Source organism: Drosophila novamexicana, unplaced genomic scaffold (assembly GCF_003285875.2).
Source record: "Drosophila novamexicana strain 15010-1031.04,08,12 unplaced genomic scaffold, DnovRS2.1 tig00000008-arrow-pilon, whole genome shotgun sequence".
Classification (NCBI taxonomy): domain Eukaryota; kingdom Metazoa; phylum Arthropoda; class Insecta; order Diptera; family Drosophilidae; genus Drosophila; species Drosophila novamexicana.
This window is the reverse complement of record NW_020824765.1, coordinates 5,875,330-5,900,438: the sequence shown is the minus strand read 5'-3', so window position 1 is coordinate 5,900,438 and position 25,109 is coordinate 5,875,330. Positions and strand designations below refer to the sequence as shown.

General features: G+C 38.6%; 3 protein-coding genes across 11 annotated transcripts; all 3 read left to right on the top strand.

The window, feature by feature from the left end:
• The first annotated feature begins 130 nt into the window (after positions 1 to 130).
• Positions 131 to 2,220, top strand: LOC115758362 (ras-related GTP-binding protein C). Its single transcript, XM_030698953.1, has 5 exons — positions 131 to 293; positions 576 to 1,046; positions 1,108 to 1,326; positions 1,380 to 1,522; positions 1,583 to 2,220. The coding sequence occupies exons 1-5, from the start codon at positions 291 to 293 to the stop codon at positions 1,914 to 1,916; spliced, it is 1,170 nt and encodes a 389-aa protein (XP_030554813.1). The 5' UTR covers positions 131 to 290; the 3' UTR covers positions 1,917 to 2,220.
• A 650-nt stretch (positions 2,221 to 2,870) lies between these two features.
• LOC115758308 (phosphatidate phosphatase LPIN3) lies at positions 2,871 to 24,278 on the top strand. 9 transcript variants are annotated; one of them, XM_030698892.1, is made up of 12 exons: positions 2,871 to 3,024; positions 18,035 to 18,406; positions 18,478 to 18,686; positions 18,772 to 18,909; positions 18,992 to 20,164; positions 20,240 to 20,339; positions 20,725 to 20,853; positions 20,932 to 21,133; positions 21,194 to 21,405; positions 21,485 to 21,985; positions 22,049 to 22,152; positions 22,667 to 23,260. In XM_030698892.1, the coding sequence occupies exons 2-12, from the start codon at positions 18,227 to 18,229 to the stop codon at positions 22,986 to 22,988; spliced, it is 3,270 nt and encodes a 1,089-aa protein (XP_030554752.1). In that variant the 5' UTR covers positions 2,871 to 3,024; positions 18,035 to 18,226; the 3' UTR covers positions 22,989 to 23,260. The 9 variants fall into 9 exon arrangements, with proteins under 9 accessions (XP_030554752.1, XP_030554786.1, XP_030554738.1 ...); XM_030698926.1 differs by lacking the exon at positions 20,725 to 20,853 and having other exon boundaries at positions 22,667 to 23,261; XM_030698878.1 differs by having other exon boundaries at positions 18,992 to 20,339; positions 22,667 to 23,261.
• Positions 12,188 to 14,503, top strand: LOC115758371 (PDZ domain-containing protein GIPC3). The gene is made up of 2 exons (XM_030698966.1): positions 12,188 to 12,309; positions 13,255 to 14,503. Exon 2 carries the CDS (start codon positions 13,376 to 13,378, stop codon positions 14,405 to 14,407), a length of 1,032 nt encoding a protein of 343 aa, XP_030554826.1. The 5' UTR covers positions 12,188 to 12,309; positions 13,255 to 13,375; the 3' UTR covers positions 14,408 to 14,503.
• Positions 24,279 to 25,109: the final 831 nt, after the last annotated feature.

Genomic DNA, 25,109 nt, shown 5'->3' with positions numbered 1-25,109 from the left:
CAAACAAAATAACAATAAAAAACATCCTAAAAAATACCATGTCAGTATTTTAGTTTGAACTAATTGCGCAGCAGGTGTGCACACACTTGACAAAACTGATGGTCAGCTGTTTTGCAGCTGTTGTGTACACACCTTGTCACCGATAAGAAACAGTTTTTGTGTTGTGTGCTATTATTTTTAAATAAACTTAATTGTTTATATTTAGTTTTATAATATTCAAAAAGCGAGCGCTGAGCTAACTGCATGTTAAATACATCAGCTGTGCACGAGCAACTCACGCTTACGTCACCATGGTAAATAAACAAAGAAGCCCTAGAAATTGGACCTGGGCGGCACAATGATGTGATCCGAAACTAATAGCTAGCTGTAAATTTAAAATGATGCGGAAAACTTGATGCTTAAACGTTTGCAAGATAAATTAGGACAGAAACTTGGAAAATGAGTCAGTTTTTGCATTGCTTTCAACAGAGTGCGCACAACAATATTATCGCTCTCAGCTTTACTCGGTTATCTTAAATTCTTTATATAGTCAGTAAAGTATTTAATGCAATATTTTCTTGCATCGCATTTTCTAGAGCTACGAACATGAAGACTACCCAGAGGATCCATTCCCAAAAGATTTTGGCTATTGTGCCTATGATCAGGATGGCCTGGACCTGGAACCGAATGCCACCAGCAACAGCGAGACAAAACCTCGGATATTGCTGATGGGTCTGCGGCGCTCCGGCAAGAGCTCCATACAGAAGGTCGTCTTCCACAAGATGTCGCCCAATGAGACGCTCTTCCTCGAGTCGACAAGCAAAATTGTTAAGGATGACATCAATAATTCCAGCTTTGTACAGTTTCAAATTTGGGATTTTCCGGGTCAAATTGACTTCATAGAGCCCACCTTCGATTCGGATATGATATTTGGCGGCTGTGGTGCGCTTGTTTTTGTGATTGATGCAAAGGATGACTACATCGAAGCGCTGACCAAGTTCAAGAACACGGTCATCAAAGCGTACAAAGTGAATCCACGCATCAAATTCGAGGTTTTCATACATAAGGTAATTAGATAGCAGCCTGTTAACAATTGTCGTTTTCATGCAGCTGTTGGCTTTCCCATAGGTTGATGGCATCAGCGATGATTCCAAAATGGAATCACAACGTGATATACATCAACGCTCATCGGATGACCTCAGCGAGGCGGGCCTCGATCAAATCCATCTAAGTTTTCATTTAACTTCGATATACGATCATTCGATATTTGAGGCATTCTCGAAGGTTGTACAGAAGCTGATACCACAGCTGCCCACGCTGGAGAATTTATTAAACATTTTCATACCAGTAAGTGGAAACTTTATAATGTAACCATAATTATAACCATAATTACTTTACAGAACTCTGGCATAGAGAAGGCATTTCTCTTTGATGTTGTGTCCAAAATCTATATTGCGACGGACTCATCACCAGTTGATATGCAAGCCTACGAACTATGCTGTGACATGATCGATATGGTCATTGATCTGTCCAGCATCTATAGGTAAATAATAGTACGGCCAAAATAAGCACACTCTCTAAATGTTCTTTATCTTGCCCTCAGCTCTGAAGAAACTGCCTTTGACAGTGGCAGTTCTAGTCTCATTAAACTAAATAACAATACGATACTCTATATGCGGGAGGTTAACAAGTTTTTAGCCCTGGTCTGCATACTGCGTGAGGAAAATTTCAATCGGCAGGGCGTCATAGATTACAATTTTATTTGCTTTCGCGATGCCATTAGCGAGGTATTCGAGCTGCGACTCAAGCGTCAGAAACAGCTTGAAAACGCCGACCAGGACGATGATGAGTTGGCTGATGATCAGGGCATTACAATTGGCCGTTCGAACCATGAGAATGATACGGCTGTTGTGTCCAGAGCGCCAAAAATTACATGAACATAATTACGGTGACCTTAAGTTCTGTGTGTTTAACTATTGGTTAACTTCCCCCTTATAATTACACGTGAACACACAGACAACAATGCTGATAAAATCGCTAATTTGTGTTTAATAATTCTTTTTTTTATCCATTTTTTATGTTTACTTTCTTTTATATATCTATCTTTGTTCTATATTGTTAATTCATATGTGTAGCCGCTTTGCTGCTCTTTACAACGCCAGAAACAAAATGCCCAGCGTTATAAATAACTACAACTAATAATATGTATATTTTTAAATAAAATTTAAATTGAAACTTTGACAATTTCATTTCAGATATGCTAGCTATACAAATTATTGACTCGCGCGGTATCAAATTTAAAAGCAAATGCATTACGATATTTGTACCGATCATAATTAATCGATAGTTTTTTCCACTTTCAAACACTTGCCAGCAAGTGTCGCAAATATATCGACAATGCCAATAATGCCATCGTAAGCATGTTTTAATATAACATACTAATTATAACTTACCAAAAGATGGCAGAAAATAAACAATTATTGGCATACATGAAATAAATCTCAATAGCCATATCGATACATTCAGTTCAAGTAAATCCTAAATGTGAATCGATGGTCGAAATCGGTGCAGCGATGTTTTCTTATATCACTTACATCTCTAGAACAAATACAACAGACGGGTCGACGGCGACACTTTACATGTGTATGCGTGCTGGTCATACAGTAGTGAAAAATGAGCTGCTAAGAGCAGTAGAATTAATAGTTAATGCGCCAGTAGCCAAAATTGCTGATTTCTTCTACACATAAATCGTGCTAATTTAATTAAAAGTTGTTGGTCTGTTTGTGAAGACGATCGACGGTGTGGTGCAGTTAAAAATAAAAACCAGTTAAGTCCGTGTCGGGTGAAAGAAAGAAATTTTATATTTGAGCTGAGTGTCTGTGTGTGTGTGTGTGTGTGTGTGTGCGGAAAAGCAACAACAACAGCAGCAGCAGCAGCAATAACAACAATAACCTGGTCTCGTATGTCCGCTTTCCTTGCTCGTTACGGTGCTTTTCTATGCCCAAAGTGCAGGCAAGTGCAGCCTGGAATCAGCACCGACGACAGGTGCGTACAACATTTTCTACTTTCTGTCTTTCTGTTAGATATATTGATTGTTCAAATGCCGCATAAACAGCATCCCGTGACAATAGATTTAATTCATTCAACCAAAATTTTCAACATATGTATATAAAAAAAAAGTGAAAGGTGGTGGCGCATCTTCAGTCTTTTGTCTGTCCCATAGAAATAACAAAATATAAATAAAAAGCACTATTTAATTGTAAACTACTAACATTTGTTATTACTAAAAATGTTTGATAAAAGCACGAAAAAAAAACCAACAACAAAATAGTAAAGAATCATTGCCAAATCATGGTTGGGCGTGCGAAAGAGATGCAAGAGGGTGACTTTCTTGACAACAAAAACAACAAATTGCCAATCGATAAATAAAAATAGTTTCAGTTTTGTCGATTTGTTGCAGTTGTGCAGCTGCGCGGAACAGTGTATACATAATGCACCAAAGGCAGATAAATAATTAACCGCAAATGTTCTCGAGTGTTGTCACCCACACCAAATGCTTATGTCATAAGCGGAAACCTTTTCACACCTACACAAATGTATATATGTATATAAATCCAAGTTTTTGTGCATGTATATTATCTATGGACATATAACGATTTCTCGTACCAACCCCCAAAAATTAAAAGCACCATAGCAACATATGTTGCACAGTTATGTCTATGACCTTAGACATGTTTTTCCTTTGCCCATTTCCTACCTCAAACGTTCTCAGACACGCGATTCTTAACATGGCAAACTTTGAGGTTATGTCTGTTTTTTGCCGGGTGGTTTTCCGGGGGTTGCATCGTTTCGTTTATTGATTGAAATGAACAAGTCACGTTTCAAGCTAACCAAATATAATATTATAACTACTTGCTTTAAGAATGTTTAATATTTCTTCAAAGAACAATTTTAAACATAAATTCAGTTTTTCAAGCAGAAGGGGTTGGCCCCCAAACCTGGCCAAAAAGCGTAAAGTGTGTTAATGTTTTTTAATTTGTGTTGCCAACACGTGTGCCACACAAATTTCGTTTTCTTTGCTCCAACAAATTCTCAACTTTAAGAAGGCGTGCCCCAAAGGCAATGAGCACTTGACGCAGGTGGCCCAAAGAAATCTTACAAAAAAAAAAAAAACAAAAACATTTGTAGGCAAATTAAATTGCCAACAAACCGTGAAGTTGGTTAGTGGGTTTTGTTGTTTTGGCCAAAAGAAATGGGTTTCAGTTGCATATGCTTTATTTTTTTTTAACTTGCTTCTCTTTTTTCTCTCATTCTCTGTCTTCTGTCTTCTGTTATCTGTCGAGCAAACATTTGCCGTTATTTGTAGTTAGCAGCAGGGACGCTCTGTAAATTATTTTTTATCGATTGCTTTCACACTTCCGCACCAAACAATCCAATCAGACAGACACAATTGCGTTTTTCGCTACACTTTTTCTCTCATTCTCCACCGTTTGCTGGCCATAGTTTTTTGTTGCTGTTCTTGTTGGCTGCGCCGCTGCTTAAAGCGGAAGCGACGTCATTTATGTAAATTGTTTGCGTGACATTACCATAGAGAGTCCATATTATGAACCGGTACGCACGCCCCTAGGCATTAAATGCAACACAATTGTTACCATCAGAGCCAAAGAGGTAGCCCCTTTCTCTCCCTCATGGCGGCTGCGCTTTGTAAGCTTCTATGATAAACACGAGTAGGCAATTTGCCATAAAAAAAAGAAAACAACAGTAAAATTTAAATTAGCATATAGCACGACGTTAAATTTATGTGAATTCACATTTATATACGATGTTAAGGCCTGTTAATGTTAAGCCACTGTAAGTAAACCCACAAGCACATATTCGCTTATAAGCTCTTAGAACTGACAGCTGATTAACATTTGCTTGTTTGTCAAATAACTGCAAATGCATCAAACTGTTAAGATTATTCAGATGCATACTCTGTTAAGCAGATGCAAAGCTAACAGCTTGATGTTACACTTAAAGCTCTTGGGGTGCTATGTTATGGGTTTTAATAATCATACCCATGTTTTTAATAAATATTATAAGCTCTAATATTGCCCAAGTTATTTTGTTAAAGCTCGTTATTGTTGCCAGGCACTTCAAATATTAAATCTATTTATGAAAGTCAGTTTATGTGTATTCCCACATTTTTGTGTGGCAGCAACTGATGAAACTGCGTTTGGCCTTTAACGACCTATACAAAAATTTCATAGTCTTTCATCTTGCGCTCATCACCATAGATTCAAATTGGTTTGTAGCTTATTTTGTGAGCTCGTTGAATTTGTTGTTTGCTTAAATTACCTGCCCCGTGCGCAAAGTTCAGCGAGGTGAAACGGTTAAATGTTTTCAAAACTGCCCCAGGTCTTCTCTATATATACAGACATACATATGTGTAGATATGTGTGTGCTCCACATTATACCAGCTCTGCCTATACAGGGTGCCTTGGTTGCACTGAATGTCGGTTCATTGCACTTGGCTTATGATAAACTACAAATTAAGCATGCGCTTTTGTCAGTCACGTTGCTGCTGCTGTTTTTATTTGCTGTCAGCGAATTATGAATAATGCGGCTCAATATACGAAAATATATGAAAAAAAACGTGATGTGAAATAAGCAAGAAACGAATAAAAATAAATAAAAAATACGCGTACAAATTACCGGAGCAACGCACCATAATATCCCAAAGATACATATAGACACGCGTATATTGCAGTCTAGCCCAAAAACAAACAAATGGAAAACTGATTCATACGCTCAAAAATTAAAGCAAAAATATTAATTACAAACATACAAATGTGTATATGTGTGTGTGAATGACCGATACGTATTCATATAGTATGTAGCGGCTATTAAAAAATAACAAATAAGTTTGCGCTCGACCATAGTACTCGACTGAAGAGATACCCTGTATTTAGGAAATACAGATGGCGTTTTAAGCAACTCAACTGTGGAGATCTGTGTTACTCCAAAATCTTTCTTTGTACTTCCTTATTTTATCAAAATTATATATGTCAAGATATATATATGAGCTGTCGCTAGCCAGATCAGCTATTTGACCAGAAAGTAGTGATAAGAGCGCGAGTGAGACCAAATCTGATCAATTTTGCTCCATAACAATTAACATTGAGTTAACATTATGTTAACAACAAAAGATGGCGTATTACAGTCCCACTGCAATGTTAAGAATCCCTATATAGTGGTAGATATCTTGGAACTAACAAAAATCGGTATTAAAATGCTATTAAAATCTGCATTTTTCTTACTTTTCTGATATAATGCGAACATCTAAATTTCAATTTAAGCCCTCACGCTCAAATTTGACTCAATATGAGCTAATGAGGAGTATAAATATTTACTAATATGATCTATATATTTGTTCAGTACTTCCCTTTTCACATACTTTTTCATGCCATACTCATATAAAATATACATATGTGTGTGTGTGTGTGGTGTGGCGACCCAGTAAGCAGATCAATTTTCTGCTTGCCTGAAAGCAATTTCAGCGAAAAATCGCTGGGAATTAATTTTCACCGTTACCGGTTCCATACGGTCCGTCCAAATATTGACCTAGTCAACGACGAAATGTGAATCACATTGGCGATGACATCGAATGTTGTACGTTGAAAGTTCAGTTTGCACAAAGCTCGCGCGGGCAAAGCTTTGCTGCGTAGCTTTCGAAGAGCGCAAGTTAAGAGAAACTCAGTAAATCGCTCTCTTTATAATTCTGTATATTTTTTGGCATTGGTTAGTTTTTGTTTAAATAAAACAACAATTGACAAGAAATACTTAACCTTATGGCTTCTGAAGGCTTTCAATTGTAAGTCCGAAAGTTGAGTTTAAGATACTTTTTAAATAGGTTATGTATATGCATATAGGAAACATCAAAGCAAAGTGCATTAACAATTAAACAAGCCCAACAACATTAACAATAAAATGTAATTAGATGCAATCAGTTTACAGCTGGTTGAACTGAATGCCACGCCCACTTGTCGACGACTCAGCCAGTTAAGCGCGCATCAAGAAATTCTTATTGTATAAACAATGACAATAAAAATGTAAATGTAAATTAAATAAAATAAATATAAATATAAGCAATAACAAGTTGCTTACGTGCTGTTTTTGTCGTCATCAGCAGAGGTTTGTTTTTAATTTAAATAAACATATATTGCAACAAATGACTGGCATTATGCAATAGCTCATCACATATTATATTACAGTGAACGCTCTCTTGAACGGACAGAAAGGCTTATAACAGAAATACACGAACAAATTAAACAATAAATTAATTATATTTATTATATTAAGAGTTCGCTTTATGAATCGTATTTGTAAAAGGAAATTGAGAAAGTAAGAAGATTTAATTACCCTTCTTGACATTTGCCCTAAGGTCTTGCAGATTGTTAGAATATTTAAGCTCAGTTTGATGAAAATGTCTTGGAAAAGGGAATCTTTTCCATACAAGAAGTTACTTTCCGACCGATTGTTCCTATGACAGCGATATGATGTAATAGTCCGATGTTGGAGGAATTTTGAATAGTAAAAACTTATAAATGCCGAGCTTGGTCAAGTTATCTCAATAGAAATAAGGTTTTTTATACCAGAACCTATTCCTATGGCATCTATATGATGTAATGGTCCGACGTTGATGAAATTTTGCATATATAGGTAGAGTAGTGAATCCTAAAGATACTTTGGTCGCAGTTTGATGATAAGCAATGAAAGACGGAGCTAGGCAAAGTTTCAAGACGAGAGCTTTAAGACTGAGAGCCTAGTTCGTATAGAAACAGATAGACGGCGAGACAGACAAGGCTATTTCTCGGCTGTTTTTGCTGATCTAGAATATATATACTTTATGGGGTAGGAGATGTCGCCGTCATTTCATGACAAAATTATGATACCCTCTACAAGGGCATACGATAAATATTGGAACTCCCAAAAGAGAGTTCCCAAGTAGAGTGTTCACTGTACACACAAATATGTATATGTAGTACCCATAGAGGTTACCCCCTTTTTCCCAGAACTCTAAGCACTTAATATGTTATTTAGTAAACACCTTAGGTATTCATGATAAATCTGATTGATGATAATGTGTGTCGATTGAATAACCTTGGATTGTTATTCTGTTGTCCCCAAAGGGGGACCTCTATGTTTTTGTTGGCATTTGACGAAATTCAAGAATAAAAAAAACAATACCCCAGACCCCGCACTATTTTCTATAATATATTCAATATATACATGTGCGCATAGTTCGGCGATAACACACAAGCGAATATAGTCTTGCTCTTTTTACGAATATATACTAAATATATATAAATGTATATACATTCGTAAAATATATGTATTTAGTTCTTATAGTTTTGTTATTGTACTTAAGCTCTTGAGCAATAAACAAACTAACGCATTTGTACGAGTGCAAAATCATTAAAGAAAATAAAAACGATTAGAAAACTGAATGAAAATGTGCGAGTTCCGACAATATTTACTATGGAGCATTACGTATTTTATACCCTATGCCATTCCAGATGGCGTAAGCAACTATTCAACTGTTTAATTAATTAAATGCTGAAGCCAAATAAAACAAATTCGTAAACGGATTGCAATAGGAAATGTTACGTACCAACTTTTAGCCATAGATATATATTTTGTCTGGGATATGATGGTAATTCTTTATTTTCGAAATTTATGACTCAGAATATTTAATATTTTTGCTTGCCTCTGCCAAAATGTTCTTTGAACTCTGCGGAAATTCATGAATGGGGCGCATTAGGCACAGACAATTAGACACGGTACAACAAAATTCTGGCAATGTCACATTTTCTAAACAAATGTTGTGCAACACTTTTAACAATTAACAATATCTATAGTTCTCTTCTGGGTTAGCTTAGTTAAGTTTTTGCCGTTTACTTAATACTTTTTGAAAAAATAAAAATAAAAAACAAATACTTTATGTGGGAAATCTCAAAAGAAGTGTATTCTCCAACACTATCTTTACAGTTAAATATTTAGTGTTGGAAATCACAAAACGCGTGTATTTTCCAACACTGTCCAACACTTAGTTTTGGAGATCACAGAAGTGTATTTTCCAACACTGTCTTTAAAAGGCTACAGTTTAATTTTCACAAAAGAAGTGTGTTTTCCAACACTATCTTTGCAGGTCTACGGTGAATTACTTAGTGTTGGAAATCACAAAATGCTTGTATTTTCCAACACTGTCCAACACTTAGTTTTGGAGATCACAGAAGAGGTGTATTTTCCAACACTATCTTTGAAAGGCTACAGTTTAACTTTCACAAAAGAAGTGTGTTTTCCAACACAGTACTTTTTGTTCTAGCCAAAACAGCTTTAGTCCCACCGTTGTAAATACCCCTCAATGTTTTGAATTATGGAATACCTAAATTGCATGTCGTAATCTTACTAATGTTATTTGAAACTGTAAGTAAATAGAGCTTGTTAAAAACTAACTAATATATTAACTGCTTTATCTATTGTTTAAATATAGAGTATTGCTTCAGCTGATCTGTGTTGGGTATTGTGCAGCCCGAATTAGTCATCGTAAAGCTAATGCAGATGTAAATTTATTACAAACCTAAAACATATTGTTAACTGAAATTCGATTTGTTGTCGTTGTTGTTGTTGTTGGTTTCACTGTACTTGAGGAAAGCCCACGCGCAATTTGAGTTGTTTACGTTGTGTGTTGTTGACGCCAGCTACAGATACAGATACAGATACAAATACATAAAAAGATACAGATACATTCTAAGCACCTTGTAAATGTATGTGTGCATGTATATTTAATTATATGCATGTGTGTTTGTGCTTAGCAGACAGCTTCTTTGCCCACATTTCTGCGAGTCGGGCCCACAAATTACAGCCAATAGGCGGCGAGTAAACAAACAACAATAACAATTAATATACACACACACAAATATATAGATACATATGTATCTTATAGAACCGGCTGCGTTGCGTATGCGGAAATGTTGTTGGCCTGTTGTTATTTTGTTGTTTACGCCGCGAATGCATTGGCAATTACAGTTGATATTAGCCCAGATAAACTTGGCTGCACGTGTCTACAATCTGAGAAATGCATATTGTTATTTAGAAACGTCGTTAGAGCGACAGTTGAGAAACCATCTGATGCCTATTATGCAAGGAAACAGATAGATAGAAGAGCCAGTCGAAGTCTTAATACCCTTTACATTTGGCATAAATGCGGGAAGAATTGTGAAACTTGAAAAACAAATAAATATTCCATATTATAACTTATTTTCCGAGCGATTCTTCCAATATAGAGATTGAATACAGCAGATCGAACTCCATAAAGACCAGAGTAATAAGTGTAAGCGCCGATTTAGTCAGAATATATATCTATAATCAATCTGCAAATTGCAACTTAGAACGGTTTTTAAAAAATTCAATTCAATTCAGTTTGGGAGAAACAATCGTATAATATTTTGCAATCCAATTCACATTCTGTGGGAAATTTTATTATAGTCGAGCTTCACACACATTTCGAAAACTTTGCCTTTCATTAGTTAGTTAAAATCGGGTATCTAAAACTCTATTACCTAAGCTCTAAGGCAGGATGCTCTGGTGTGCGACACATTCGATTTCTAGTAATTACTAGACCTTACAAAAATTGCGAAAGAATTGAAACCATGCCAAAAATAAGATTTATAGATTCAATAAATTTGTGCACGAAAGCTCTCAATTATAATTTCGGGACAATTCAAATATTTTGAAAATAACAATTTCTGGAAAGAAATAATATTGGGAAATTTATATATACTATTTTTTTTAACTAACTTCCTTCGAATATCTTAAATCTGTATTAAATTCTGTTAATTATAATTGATAATAGATAATAAATAATTGTGCATCACGTATACTGCTAATGTGCATTAATTTATAGGGTATTTTATTATTAGGATAGCGAACGCGCAACTTTTGAAATAGTTAAATGAAATTTAGAGTTCCTTCAACCGAATTGTTTGTTTGTTCGCACATAAAGCACAAATGAAATCCCAATGCGTAGTATGTTCGTAATAGTTGTTGTTTTTTTGTTTTTTGTTTTTGTGTTTTCTTTGTATTTGTTGTTGTTAGTGTAAAAGGTACGGATATCGCTGCACGCGCTCAATGCTTAACTAATTCGACCTTGATGTGTGTTGTATTTTTCATTCGCCGGGTTATCTATTATGCTCGGCTAGAAATAGCCGGTTGTGCGGTGAAAAACACAGCTATAGAATGGCTCTACACTCGATTTATATATATATATATATATATATATATATATATATATATATATATATATGTGTGTGTGTGTATCACACTAATCGGATGTAGAGCTTGTTGTGCTACCCACAGATATATATATATATATGGGTATACGTACATTTCTCGCGCATGCCTGATTAGAGGGGCTCGTCTCGAGTTGCCTCTCAGGTTTGCTCTCGTGTTTTTCAATTTAAATGCCATAAAATAGCGCTTGGCGAAGTGAACTTTTGCCAGCTTGCAATTTGTTGAAGTTCAGGAGTTTGTCAAACATAGCGAAAAGATTTCAAGCTTCTTTTTTTATTAAGCGGATGTTTCAGATACCGTAAAAAATGCAAATTCTTTTTAATTATTCCAGCAAAACTTAATAAAATAAATAAAGTCGAACGATCAAGGTAAAGCAAAGTTGAAAGCGAACATGAATTTGCAAAAGCAAAAAGCAAGGAAAACAAGAATAGTCGAAACTAGAGAACTCTACCTACCACAAAGGGAAGAGCTTCATATATTAGGCAGCGAGAGAGAGAAAGATAAAGAGCGGGAGGGAGACAGATAGAGAGAAGCAGACAGTCAGCCAGAGAGAGAGAGACTCAAGCTCCATAAAACTATTATCAAAATATATACATTATCATATCATATAATGCTCATCATATCATATCATATACAATAAATGTAATACAATTCCAATTAAAACGCAAATTTTAAGCAAGGTGGCAACGCCAAAGAACACAACCCCTCAAACTAACCACGCACACTTTTCATTCAGCTGGCAGAGTTGCCACGTTACGCACATCCCGAAAGGCTCGGATGGTTTCTCTGGTCAACTTTGGCTTAAGTTCGCTCCAATTAACTTGACGTCTGTTATACTGAGTCGGACTTTGTTAAATCTTTCATGTATTGTTTGGATTTGATGTTTGATTTCGATGTTTAAATTTGTTTTGCTTTAGTTTTTCAAAATTTTCTGCGTGTTATAACCATTCAGTTTCCAAGTGTAAGACATTTCGGAGAGCAGCGAATCGAGGAATCGTACGTACGCCAGATATCAGAAAAACCCAAAACAACCCAAAATTTGCCCTTGTAGTGAGTGAAAATCCGTTAAATGTGGTTTGCCTGACATTTCTGTGATCTGGTCACATCTGACAAATGCTGTCTAGTAAAACTCAGTAAACGAAGAAAACGCGGTTCGGTTCGCAATCTTTACCCTTATGGCTAATCAGACGTTATCTATCTCCCACTCTCTCTCTCCCGCTCTCTCTTTCGCTCTCTCGCTGTGCGCTTTTATCACGCGATTGTCACACATTGAAATCTTATCAAGCGGCAACAACTTTTGCCAGTTTTACAAAAAAAAAAAAACCTATATATTTCTTCAATTTCATTGTGTATTTTTGCGTCGCGGCATGCGACTTTCCTAGTTTTTCGCATTTTCAACTGTGCTGCGGCAACTAAAGTCCAAATTAAATAAGTCGCAAACCTGGGTAAGAGTCGGTCAAATTTAACAAGAAGCCTGAGAGAAATAACTTGAACGTCCCTAACCTCACTTCTCAGCGTTCACACACGGCGCGTCTTTGTTTATTCACTTATAATTAGCACATCGATAATTAGTTTGCACAATATAAGTATATCAATTAGTACATAATCAATATACTCCTTTGCTGTATTTGATCCATTTAACTAACTTGTGTAATTCGCCAGTAGAACTTCGGTTCGAACTGGAAAAATAACGAACATTGACTCATGTTTTCTTTCTGTGTCCGATTCGTGTGGCAATAAATTGTGCAGAGATTAGATAAATATGTATAAATGTTTTATGGTTTTTCGGTGTTATACTTGTACATACACACACACACACACACACACACACACATGCATACTCACATTTGATACACATTTTGGAAACGGAACTAATAAATAGCTTAACTTTATAACGAACTATTCAAAAAAGAGCTCCACAAATTTCTTCTACGCACACAGATAAAAATATACTATATATATATATATATGAGAATAAGGCGAACAAAGGACCTTCGATAAAAAGTTCATATATATTTATATATATAGAGGAAAATAGAAGAATAGCCCTCCAATTGCAAATATGCCGCTCTTTGCCCGTAAATCCTCGAAGAACTCATCCGATCACAGCGACATCAGTCAGGATAGCAAAGGACGCACGTCCTTGAACTCGTCTATGTTGCAAAACAACAATAGCAATCATCAGAACAATAACAATGATCTGGACAAGAAGCCCCCGCTGATCTTCCACTGCCAATTGGCGCATGGCAGTCCGACGGGTCTGATCACGGGCTTTGCTAGCGTACGTGAGCTGTATAAGAAAATTGCTGAATGCTTTGATATATCCGAGGATGACATTTTATTCTGTACCCTAAACTCGCACAAGGTGGACATGACGCGTCTGCTGGGCGGCCAGATTGGGCTAGATGATTTTATATTTGCCCATCGCAAGGGTCGCGCCAAGGAGATTGAGATTGTCAAGACGCAGGATGCTCTGGGTCTGACCATAACCGATAATGGTGCAGGTTATGCATTCATTAAACGCATCAAGGAGGACTCCATTATCGATCGCATCGAGCATATTTCCGTGGGGGATCACATCGAGAAGCTGAATGGTCTCAACATGGTGGGCAAGCGGCATTACGAGGTGGCACGCATGCTGAAGGACATTGCGACGGGTGAGACGTTCACGCTGCGCCTGGTCGAGCCGGTGCGCAGCGGCTTCCAGGGCATCGGACCGCGCAGCCAATCCCGTGCATCCGCCTCGGCATCCGGCGGCGCCGGCAATGCCGGACGCAATTACGGCAGCGGCAAGGAGACGCTGCGCTTTAAGGCCAATGGCAATGCACAGATCGAGCCAAAATTCGATGAGGCAACCACCGCGGGCGTCGAGGCGATTAACAATCTCCTGGAATCGTTTATGGGCATCAATGATACGGAACTGGCGTCACAGATCTGGGAACTGGGTGACAAGAAGTCCAACTCCATGGACTTTGCTGAGGCCATAGATAGCTCGGATCTGGAATCGTTCGGTTTCACCGACGACTTCATTATCGAACTCTGGGGTGCTATAACGGATGCGCGTCGCAAAAGCAAATCAAAACAAGGATCTTAGGCGATCATCGACAACAACAACAACAACAACAACAATGATTGCATTTTCGTTAGAGTTCTTAAAAAAGTAATAAAAACGCTTAACTAATGCAAAAAAAATTAAAAAAATTATAAAAAAAAAAAGCAAATCATATTTCATCAGCTATTTTATTATTATTTTCTAGTAACTGATAAAACTTAGTTATTTATATTTATATATATTACATACACATGTATTTATCTGTATGCCTGCATTTGCCAATTATTTTGTATTTGTTATAATTATCTATTATTTATGCGCATACAAATTGACAACAAAACGTAGCCAAGTAGACAAACAAACAAAATATTAAAAAAGAAACTATATACTTTATATTATTATTATATTATTTTGGTACAATTTGTTCAATGTACATAATTATGCATTTTGATTTAGTTATTATTTACTATATAAACATTTATAAATAAACTTAAATTATTTGAAATTGAATTTGAAGAATTGCGCTTGTTATTTTCAATTTTCAAGTTTTGTTGCATTGCAATTTATAATTTTCGGTAAGTGCTCTTTAATTTTTAAGTTTGCAAAGGCATTTTCTCACAGTGTAGCATTTATTATTTTGGCACCCGACTACAATTTGTCCACACATTTTGCAAAAGATTCCACCGCGCAAAAGTTAGACAAATTTTTATTTTCTTTTTTTGTTTTTTGTTTTTTTGTCTTTGGCATAGAGATGGCCGTGAGCACGTGCGTTGAGACTCTGCCGAATTTTCTTGATGTTTGCCATTCGTATAGAATAAATACATATGTACATATGTCAAGCACATACATAAAGACATTTCCTGTCGCATAGCTCACAAGCTTTCTGAGTAGCCGACGTTTTGAGTGCAACATCGAATGACGCGTCATTAGCACAACAACAAACATATACACACACACTTACATGTATATATATGTAAGGCAGAATGCAATTGCATATTAACATAGAACAACAGCTGCTTAAGACGACGCTGCGTACAGCTGATAAGCACAGTTATTAAAGTTGTTGTTGTTCTTGTTGTTGCTGTTCGAGGCTCTATATTTGAATGCTTAAAAGTACAATTGAAGAGACAGAGCGAGAGAGAGTGAGAGAGAGAAAGAGGCACAGAATGCGCTCTAACAGCTGCTCAGCCACGGCCACAGCAACAAATTTCGAACAACACCAACAACAAACATGTTTTACAAGACATACTTTCTGGTTTAACAGGTTTACTTTAAATACAAACAAACACATGGCAAAGCTTTTTGCTCTTAAGTCTCGCGCGCAACGTGCTCGCCGCTCTCCCACACTCACACATACAAAGGCGGCTGCTTAATTGAATTAGCTATGGCGCACCGCTGCTCACTTGGGTAACTAAAAAGCGTCGATGCTGTCGCACGAGCGCTCAGTTGTGCAAGCTCTGTCGACGAGGCAACAAGCGAGGCGGAGCAGCTAAAAAGTTGAATACAAAGAAAAAACAACGCTAACAAATAGACTTGTCAAACATTTCATACTGAGTTACACAGAAACTGTGCCAACTTTAAAAAAAGTTTACTTTAAACAATTGCAAGTGCTGCCGCAGCAGAAATAGAGTGAGGCGCAATTTGTCTTGCTAGTTTTTCGTGAAAAATCCAAAAAGGAAAAATATAAAATAAAAAAAAAACCAAGGAAAACCACCAGAGCAGCGAATAAATAGATTTTGAAAGAAGAAAAACTCAACGAAGGTAGAGCGGACACATAAAATTTCCATTATACTAGAAACGTGTGCAATTCAATGTGATTTTTCTTGGCACACAATTTCGTTCGACTTTGTTCCTGGGTGTTTGTGTTTGCCTGTTTCTTGATTTTTGTTTTTAATAAGTGAGTGTGTGTTTGGACTTTGATCGTGACTCAACACAATTCACTAAGCAGCGTTGCGACTAATAAATAAACACAAACATTTAGAAATACACGTCAATTGGTTGTGCCGTTGCGGTCTTTACAGAAAGATTCGTTTCGCCCAGTTTGTGCAAAATTGTATTTGCTTCGTTCGGTTTCAGTGTCTGTGTTCTTATTGTTGTTGTTGTTGTTGCTGTGCAGCTTCCACATGTGTGCGTTTAATTGTTACCCATCCCGCTCACTCCTAGTGCTGCATCCGAAGCACTGAGCTTTTTGCCAAGTTTTGTGCGTTTTGTTTTGCTTGTGGCTTTTCGCACGTTGCGTTGCATATTGTTTGCAGGTGAAAGTAACATCGCCAACGACGCGTGTTAGGTGGCATGATGTCTGCCCTAGCATTTCAAACGGACTTTGCCTTTCATTAATGGTTAGACTTAACTAAAGCAAACATAGATCCAAAGAAAAATGACACACACACACACACGCACATACAAATTTATCAATTGAGAAATGTGGCTTGTCTTATCAAGAACAAGAAGTACACTGCTAGGTACTAGACTAATATGGGCACAAAATATTTTTGACCATTTCCTTTGCGATAAGCACAAACAATAAACATTTGATACTTTTGGCCATGATAAAATTGACACAAAAACATTGTACATTGACCTTTAGGCTGGTAAATTTAAGACATTCTAATAATTTATTAAATTCCACGATTTGCAGAACAGTTAAAACTTAATCACGCGATTTGTCTACGCGTACATATTGAATGCGCGCAAGACTTAATGAACTCGTAACAGGCCTGATAAACACAATATATTAATTTACAAATCTATATACACACATACATACTTATGTACATATGTATGCATGCTTTAAATGCCGCCTGTGAAATCGCGTGATGTTTTCCAGTGGCATGAGAAATGAGTAATGAGCATACATACATATCTTTAAACATTTGTGTGTGTGTATTGACGATATTATTTTTTTACTACCTACATATAAACGGTGGGAACACGCCACTAACTATCACACTATCTTATTTTTTCGATAACACTCGCCTACACGCACACACACACGCACATGTGTGCAGCACACTGAAAGCTCTGTTGGCAAAGACAGCAGCAGTTACAGTTACAGCTTGCGTAGATTATGCAGCCCCCGCCTTGCCATGAACTTGTTGTGAATTCACGCGAATATCCCAAGTGAATGCGCTTTGAATGTCGCATGACGTTTACCTACACTGTTTATTTTCGAAGCAAATAAAAGCAAGGATAACTGTAAAACAAACAAACTACACAATACTCAAAAAACCTATGAACATAGATATTTTTACTATGTATGCTCCGCCTAAAAACTATATACCCATAGGTAACCCCAACGTGAATTCAACATATTCACCACCCATTTAATTCTACACATTAATTCGTTGTCTGCATTTGTTTTGCTTGCATTCACAATGCAATCCACCTTGACTTTCTGCGTGGAAGAAGAAGCTAGCAAAATATATACAGTTAGCAACAAGAATAGCTGTGTTGATTCATGTTGCGCCAAAATTTGTTTTCATCTTTTGCATTTATTGCACTTGTCGGCTGCATTTAAATGTCAGCACAAGTGTCACAAAACGTTTTGCTATATGCCGCAAGTTTGTATTTTTAAGCACAAGAGCATAGACAAAACAGATAAACGAGCTATGTATATAATATTTGAGCAAATCAATTTATGACTTACTCTGTGTTTTCTGCCATTTACAGTTGTCCAAAGGTTGATTTATCAGCAGAGCGAACGACTCAGCAACAACAATAACAAGTGCAATAAAATGAGTTTTTATTAATTGCGCGCACACATACAATCTAAAGCCGAGGAAACACGCACACGCACTGTGCGATCTAGAAATAACTAAAATCGATATCGATAGGCACTATCGATTAACTTTTGCAATCAAAATGCACAGTTTAGCGCGCGTTTTTAGCAATTTGCAAGACTTCTACAATGACATCAATGCGGCCACACTGACCGGAGCCATCGATGTGATCGTTGTGGAGCAAAAGGACGGCGAGTTCCAATGTTCGCCCTTCCATGTGCGTTTCGGCAAGCTGGGCGTGCTGCGCAGTCGTGAGAAGGTGGTAAGTAGCAGGGAGGGGGGGTTGGTTGGGGGTCCCATTCCAGCTCTATTTACATTTCATTCTTTGGGCAGGTTGACATTGAAATCAATGGCGCCCCCGTGGACATACAAATGAAACTGGGTGACTCTGGGGAGGCATTCTTTGTGGAGGAGTGCCCGGATGATGATGATGAGGAGTTGCCCGCCAATTTGGCCACTTCACCCATACCAAAGAGTTTTTTGCAGTCGCTGAACAAAGACAACGACAGCTTGGAGGAAATACGCGGCGTGACAGCCGACAAGTAGGTTATCCATCTATCTATAGCATCCGTAGATAACGTTCCACTGCAGCTAGCTACATAAAATATCATCATTTACATGTTTTAGAAGCGCTAGCGAAGAACTTCAAATACCGTTGCCTTTGCCGCGTCGCAACTCAATTGATCTCTCCAAGGAGGAGCCCAAAGAAATCGCTTTAGAGGGTGGCAAGTTCGAGAATCAGGCATCGGACTACACGCATCGCAGGTAGCAACGCTTGGCCAAAAACCTCTTTTTTGTTTTAATATGCAATCCTTGCAACCTACTAATATGCTCTGCTTCACTGCAGGCACACGGATAACATCTTGGAGCGTCGTGATTTGAGGGAGAAAATCAAGGAGTTTACAACACAAAAAATGCGCCAGGAATGGGCCGAGCATGAGGAGCTATTTCAAGAGAAGAAACAGCCAGAGAAGGTAGAGAAATTGCCAGAGCCAAAGTCAGAGCCGGAACCTCAACCAGCACCCGAGCCAGAGGTTGTCCAAACGCCGCCGTCAGCTAAGTCGGAGTTGCTGCTGATAGCACCAGCGGTCACAGCAGCCGCGGCAGCCCCAACTGTCATCAGTGAGGCCAATAAGGATGATGTCAAGAGCAAGACCAAGAAGCGCCGCAAGAAGTCGCAAATGAAGAAGAAGAACTCACAGCGCAAGACTTCCTCAAGCAGCTCTGCCGGCAGCGCCGCTGGCGGCGATGCGGCCAATGCAGATGCCATCTCGCTCAGCTCGTTGCAGGTCAGCAATATTGATGAGACTGATGTGGCGGCCAGTGTTTCCATTACCCATACCAACTCCTCGTCCAATGATGAGCAGGCCTCGCCCGCACTCCTAACGGCACACACAGGCAATGATAGTCCACTCAGCGAACTGGCGCATACTGTCACGCCCACAAACGTGGCACGGCACGACCTGGACATACACTTCTTTAGCGACACAGAGATCACAACGCCCACGGGCATTGGAGCTGGCGGCGCTGGACGCGGCGCCGGTCGTCCCTCGACGCCCATCCAGAGCGACAGCGAACTGGAAACGACCATGCGCGACAAGCGCCATGGCGTCGATGATGAGAACAGCGCTCTCTGGAATTGGGGTGAACTGCCCACGCCGGAGCAGGCCAAGGGTGCGGTCAGCGCCGCGGATGCACAGCAAAGCCAACGCCACTGGATGTTGAGCAACATGTTTAGCTTCATGAAGCGGGCCAATCGTTTGCGCAAAGAGGGCGCTAACGAGGCTGGCGATATCTATTTATCCGATTTGGATCTGGGTCGAATGGATCCCGAGATGGCGGCTCTCTACTTTCCCAGTCCCAAGAACAAGGAGGCCAAGCAAACGAACAGCGGCGACGAGGATCGCGAGAGCGGCAACGGCACAAGCCTGCCTCATTCGCCCAGTTCGCTGGAGGAGAACCAAAAGAGCATGGACTCGGACTTTGATGAGAGCAAACAGCTGGCACCACAGGGCAAGAAGTGCGTAGCCGCTAGCCGAATCCCTCGCAAATATCATCAGTTTATGTCTTATCCACTCGATTTATATTTAACTAGATATTTGGACTTTGTGGCCATGTCCATGTGCGGCATGCAGGAGAACGGTGCTCCGCCCAGAGATGAGGATTTCGATCGACAGCTGGTCACCTATCCGGATGTAAGTGAAAATCCCTTTCAAAAGCTGTTGTGCTGCAAACCATCGATAGTTCCTATTCAGATTCAGATAAGGTGTAGATGAATTTGTTAAATTATTGATGATTCATATTCATAGCTTCATGATTGTTAATTAATATTTGTGAATTAGATGATACGTAGGATGATGTACTTTTGATTGTGTGTAGGGATTAAATATTGTACCGTTTATTTAATCTTTACTATCGATGGTTCTGTAGCTAGTTTGTGTGCATTTGTTTCCACTGCACCCCCGCAACACTGCGATACACAGCGCACCGCACTCTGCACCCTTATTAACAAACACATTTTATTCATCTGCTTGTCTCCCTGCTATTGCCCTGTTACCTGCCAATTTGCCGTGTGTGCAGGTGTGCAAGAATCCAAATATGTTTGCATCACCGAACCTAGTTGTACGTCTAAATGGCAAATACTACACTTGGATGGCTGCATGTCCCATTGTCATGACAATGATAACATTCCAGAAGCAACTAACCGAAGTAAGTCTTGGACTAAAGCCCACCTCTCGCCGCACTGTACCGTTAGTGAGCCCAACTAATTATGTTCTTTCCTTTCAGGATGCCATAGAGCAGCTGATTTCGCCAGCGGCACAAGTTGGGGGCGATGACAAGCCGGAGGCCGTGCACCCAACGGACAATGTTGGTCAAACCAAGCGTTCCTGGTGGATTTGGCGACGATCTCAGGATGCAGTGCCTAGTCAGGTGAACAATGCGGACAAGAAACATCAGAATTCCGCTGCGCTGGGCAAGGATGAGAAAGGTAAAATTCTATTGGACCAGCCACAATTTTTACCCAGCTAATCTTCTCCTGCAATTTCAGATGGCGATCAGGCTGCGGTTAGCACGCAAACATCGCGTCCCAATTCGCCGGATATAAGCGATCCCACTCTCAGCAAGAGCGACTCGCTGGGCAATGCTGAGAACACCTCCGCTCTGGTAGACAATCTCGAGGAGCTGACCATGGGCTCCAATAAGAGCGATGAGCCCAAGGAGCGTTACAAGAAAACGCTTCGCCTCAGCTCGGCGGCCATTGTAAGTGCCCGCAAATCCCATTCCCTGCTCTCTCTCCCTGCTCTAACAGCCTGCTCTGCTCTGCTCGCTTCATTTACAGAAAAAACTAAACCTCAAAGAGGGCATGAACGAAATAGAGTTCAGTGTGACGACCGCTTATCAGGGCACCACGCGCTGCAAGTGCTATCTGTTCCGCTGGAAGCACAACGATAAGGTGGTCATTTCGGATATTGATGGCACCATTACCAAGTCGGATGTATTGGGCCACATTCTGCCGATGGTCGGCAAGGATTGGGCGCAATTGGGCGTGGCTCAGCTATTCTCAAAAATTGAACAGAATGGTTATAAGCTGCTCTATTTATCGGCACGTGCCATAGGCCAGTCGCGCGTAACACGCGAATATTTACGCTCCATCAGGCAGGGCAATGTCATGCTGCCCGACGGCCCGTTGCTTTTGAATCCTACTTCGTTGATATCCGCCTTTCATCGAGAGGTGATTGAAAAGAAACCGGAACAGTTTAAGATCGCTTGTCTGTCGGATATACGAGATCTCTTCCCGGACAAGGAGCCCTTCTACGCCGGCTACGGCAATCGCATTAATGTGAGCATTAATTTGTTCATTTAATTAATTGAATACTTACCAGCAGGCTTGTCGTCTTTTCAGGATGTGTGGGCCTATCGCGCCGTCGGCATACCCATTATGCGCATCTTCACCATCAACACGAAGGGCGAGCTAAAGCACGAGTTGACCCAAACATTCCAATCTTCGTAAGTAGAGTGCCAAATATCGCATCATTAATGTCTATATGGTTGTGGTGGTGTCTTCCCAACTGCTTTGTAACCGTTGAAATCTTAAAGTGAAGCTTAAAAATATGATGAGCTTTAAGCGTACTCAAAGCTAGATCTGAGTAAAATTGAAGCACATTTAAAGCTCGTTCAAATTGACTGAAAGCTCCCTTAAAGCGAGCACAACTTACACATTACAACAAAGCTCACTTAAAGCTTTCATTATTAGGCTAGAGCTTTAACTGAAAATCATGCCACATTTAAAATCGCAAGCAATCCTAATTGGTTCAAGTCGTATTAACATCATATTGTAACGCTAGGTGCGCCTATAGGTTGTAAGTACTACTCCACTTAAATGTTGTGTGTAGGAGTTGTCTTCATTATTGTACTACCAAAACTCATGCAATCAATCAATCAATCAATCAATCGCAATCAAAATCGCAAAATTGAGAGTGCCAAAAATTCAACTCAAGCATTTTGGTTGTCAAATTTATAGTGGCTACATCAATCAGTCGCTTGAGGTCAATGAATACTTTCCGCTGCTGATGCACACTGATGAATACGCATATCGCACCGATGTATTCGACGATGAGGAATTGCCAGATGAGCTACAATTCAGCGATGATTATGATATGGACGAGGCCAGCGACGTTGCTGTTGACGATGACGATGACAATGATAATATTGACGAGGCTCTCTTTGATGACGACTTGGCCAAGGCCAATGATGATCAGGATATGAACCTCATAATGAGCACACATGAAGCCAAAAATGAAATACAATTAGGCTGGAAATGGCTGCCCAAGCAAAACCCATAGTTGTATTTGAATGAAGTGGGGAATATCCTCAATTTGTGATATGATATATGTGTAGCGCTAAGTTTCATATTAGTCTATAGTTTTGTGATATGGGAGCACGCTCCCTCCTATTATACTAGCATTAATTAAGCCGACTTTTGAGAGCCCAAACTCCCACGATATATGCCTAGTTCTAAGATTTATTCAACCATTATAGCTATAAATAGAGTTTAATTTGTTTTTTCTATAATAATTTATACACAAATAAAATGTGTGCATACTTTCGTTGTTATAATGCGATTTTAATTTTGCGTGGCATAAGTTTGAGGTTAGGTTGCATTGTGTCACAACTTTGAGGTTAGGTTGCATTGTGGCAAAACTTTGAGGTTAGTTTGCACTCAAATTTCTGTTGCATACACTTAGGCGCCGGGCCAATGGCAATTATTTATATTGCATAAATCTTGTTGTCTGTGTAGAAATATGACTAATGCATTGTTTATGTTTTTTACAGGTATTGCAGCATGACTTATATTGTGGATCAATTGTTTCCACCCGTCAAGCATGACGAAGTCGCCATCGAATTCTCCAATTTCAACTACTGGCGTGATCCCATACCGGATTTGCCGGAACTGGAGACGGCACTGGTGCCGCCCAACAAATTAGACACAGCCACACTGAGACCCATTCCAGAGAAATGAATAATCCATAACCAAACGCAACTACACTAATATTATATACACATATATATATATATATATATATATATTTATACAATATTACTATTGACTATTAGAGTGAAGCTTTCTGTCGTGTTATATTTCGTAAACATTATGTTCATTTCGCATTCAATCTTGTTCAAATTTCCAAAGAAAGAGAAAGAAAAAACACAAGTTGATCACAATTGAAATTCATAAATACATCAAGCCTATGTATACTATAATTAAATTATATATATTAAGTTCTGTCAACAACCAGAAAAAGTGATTTAGCCTTGAATTTGTATCATTGCATACGAATTATTTAGTTAATTGATTTGTATTTCGTGAATTTATTTGCGCAGGTTTTATTTATTCATTTCTTATATGCCTCCCTCTCGTTTCTTTTAGCTGCATTGAATGATAATAATAAAATGAATATCAATTGTAAACTGAAATTCCTGAGCTCTACTATATTGAAATCTTGTGATTTATAATTTAAACTTAACTACCTTCTATTTTTATGATTATTATAATTTTGTGATCATCAGTTAATGATAAATATATTTTGTGCTTATGATTTAGTTTATGCTGGGCTTAAACAAATGCTTAAATATATAATAATAAACGCTGCTTAGCCCCAAAAAAAAAAAATATTAAAAAAAAGAAAGAACGAATATATAATGTTTCAATAAAAAATCAAATGCTTGAAGACAAACTTTATAAATCCATATATGTAAATGGAAAATCATTTTGCTTTTTATTTTGAATGTTTATGAAGAGTTCAAGAATGTTTCGTTTTAATTTTTAAATTTGTAATTTAATTTTATATTTATATTCGATATATTGTTAAGCCTATAAACTTTCAACTCTACGTTGAGTTTTATATATTTTCCGGCTTCGGTGGAAGGTTTGGCTCAGTCAAGCTGGTTGCTGGTTCAAACCACTTCGGCTTAAATCGGTTTGCGGACTGAATCTCATCTGGATGGACTTCTAATCTGGCTTTAGTCACAACAACAACAACAACAACAGAGATCAGGCGACAATTTGTCGAATAAAACATGAACTCAAGTTGCAGTGGAAAATTTTCAAATGTGTTTGTTCATAGATACAATTGTTGTGGCTTGCTTGTCGCCTTTGTCGTCTAGCATGCATAAATAAATATGAGAACATTCGAGTAGAAATCTGCGATTATGGACAAACAGCCGAGCCGCACAATCAAATCAAATGTACGCTCAGCAGAGGCATGAGGGCATGTATTTGTCAACGTAATTTTTGCCAATTCAATTAATGCTCATTTAAATCACAGCAGCCCAGCCAACCAACAGCTGCACCAGCAGCAGCAGCAGCATGATCATCATCATCATCATGTTCATGATCATCTTCATCAGCATACAAAGCGGCACAGACTAGGGAGTGCTACGGCTTAAGTGCCCACTAATAGGCG

Coding starts and splice junctions, on each gene's coding strand:
- LOC115758362 (XM_030698953.1), top strand. Junction 1,327..1,379: donor TATTAAACATTTTCATACCA/GTAAGTGGAAAC, acceptor ATTACTTTACAG/AACTCTGGCATAGAGAAGGC. Junction 1,523..1,582: donor GATCTGTCCAGCATCTATAG/GTAAATAATAGT, acceptor TCTTGCCCTCAG/CTCTGAAGAAACTGCCTTTG.
- LOC115758371 (XM_030698966.1), top strand. CDS start 13,376: ATGCCGCTCTTTGCCCGTAAATCCTCGAAGAACTCATCCGATCACAGC.
- LOC115758308 (XM_030698878.1), top strand. CDS start 18,227: ATGCACAGTTTAGCGCGCGTTTTTAGCAATTTGCAAGACTTCTACAAT. Junction 18,407..18,477: donor TGCGCAGTCGTGAGAAGGTG/GTAAGTAGCAGG, acceptor TTCTTTGGGCAG/GTTGACATTGAAATCAATGG. Junction 21,406..21,484: donor GCCTCAGCTCGGCGGCCATT/GTAAGTGCCCGC, acceptor CTTCATTTACAG/AAAAAACTAAACCTCAAAGA.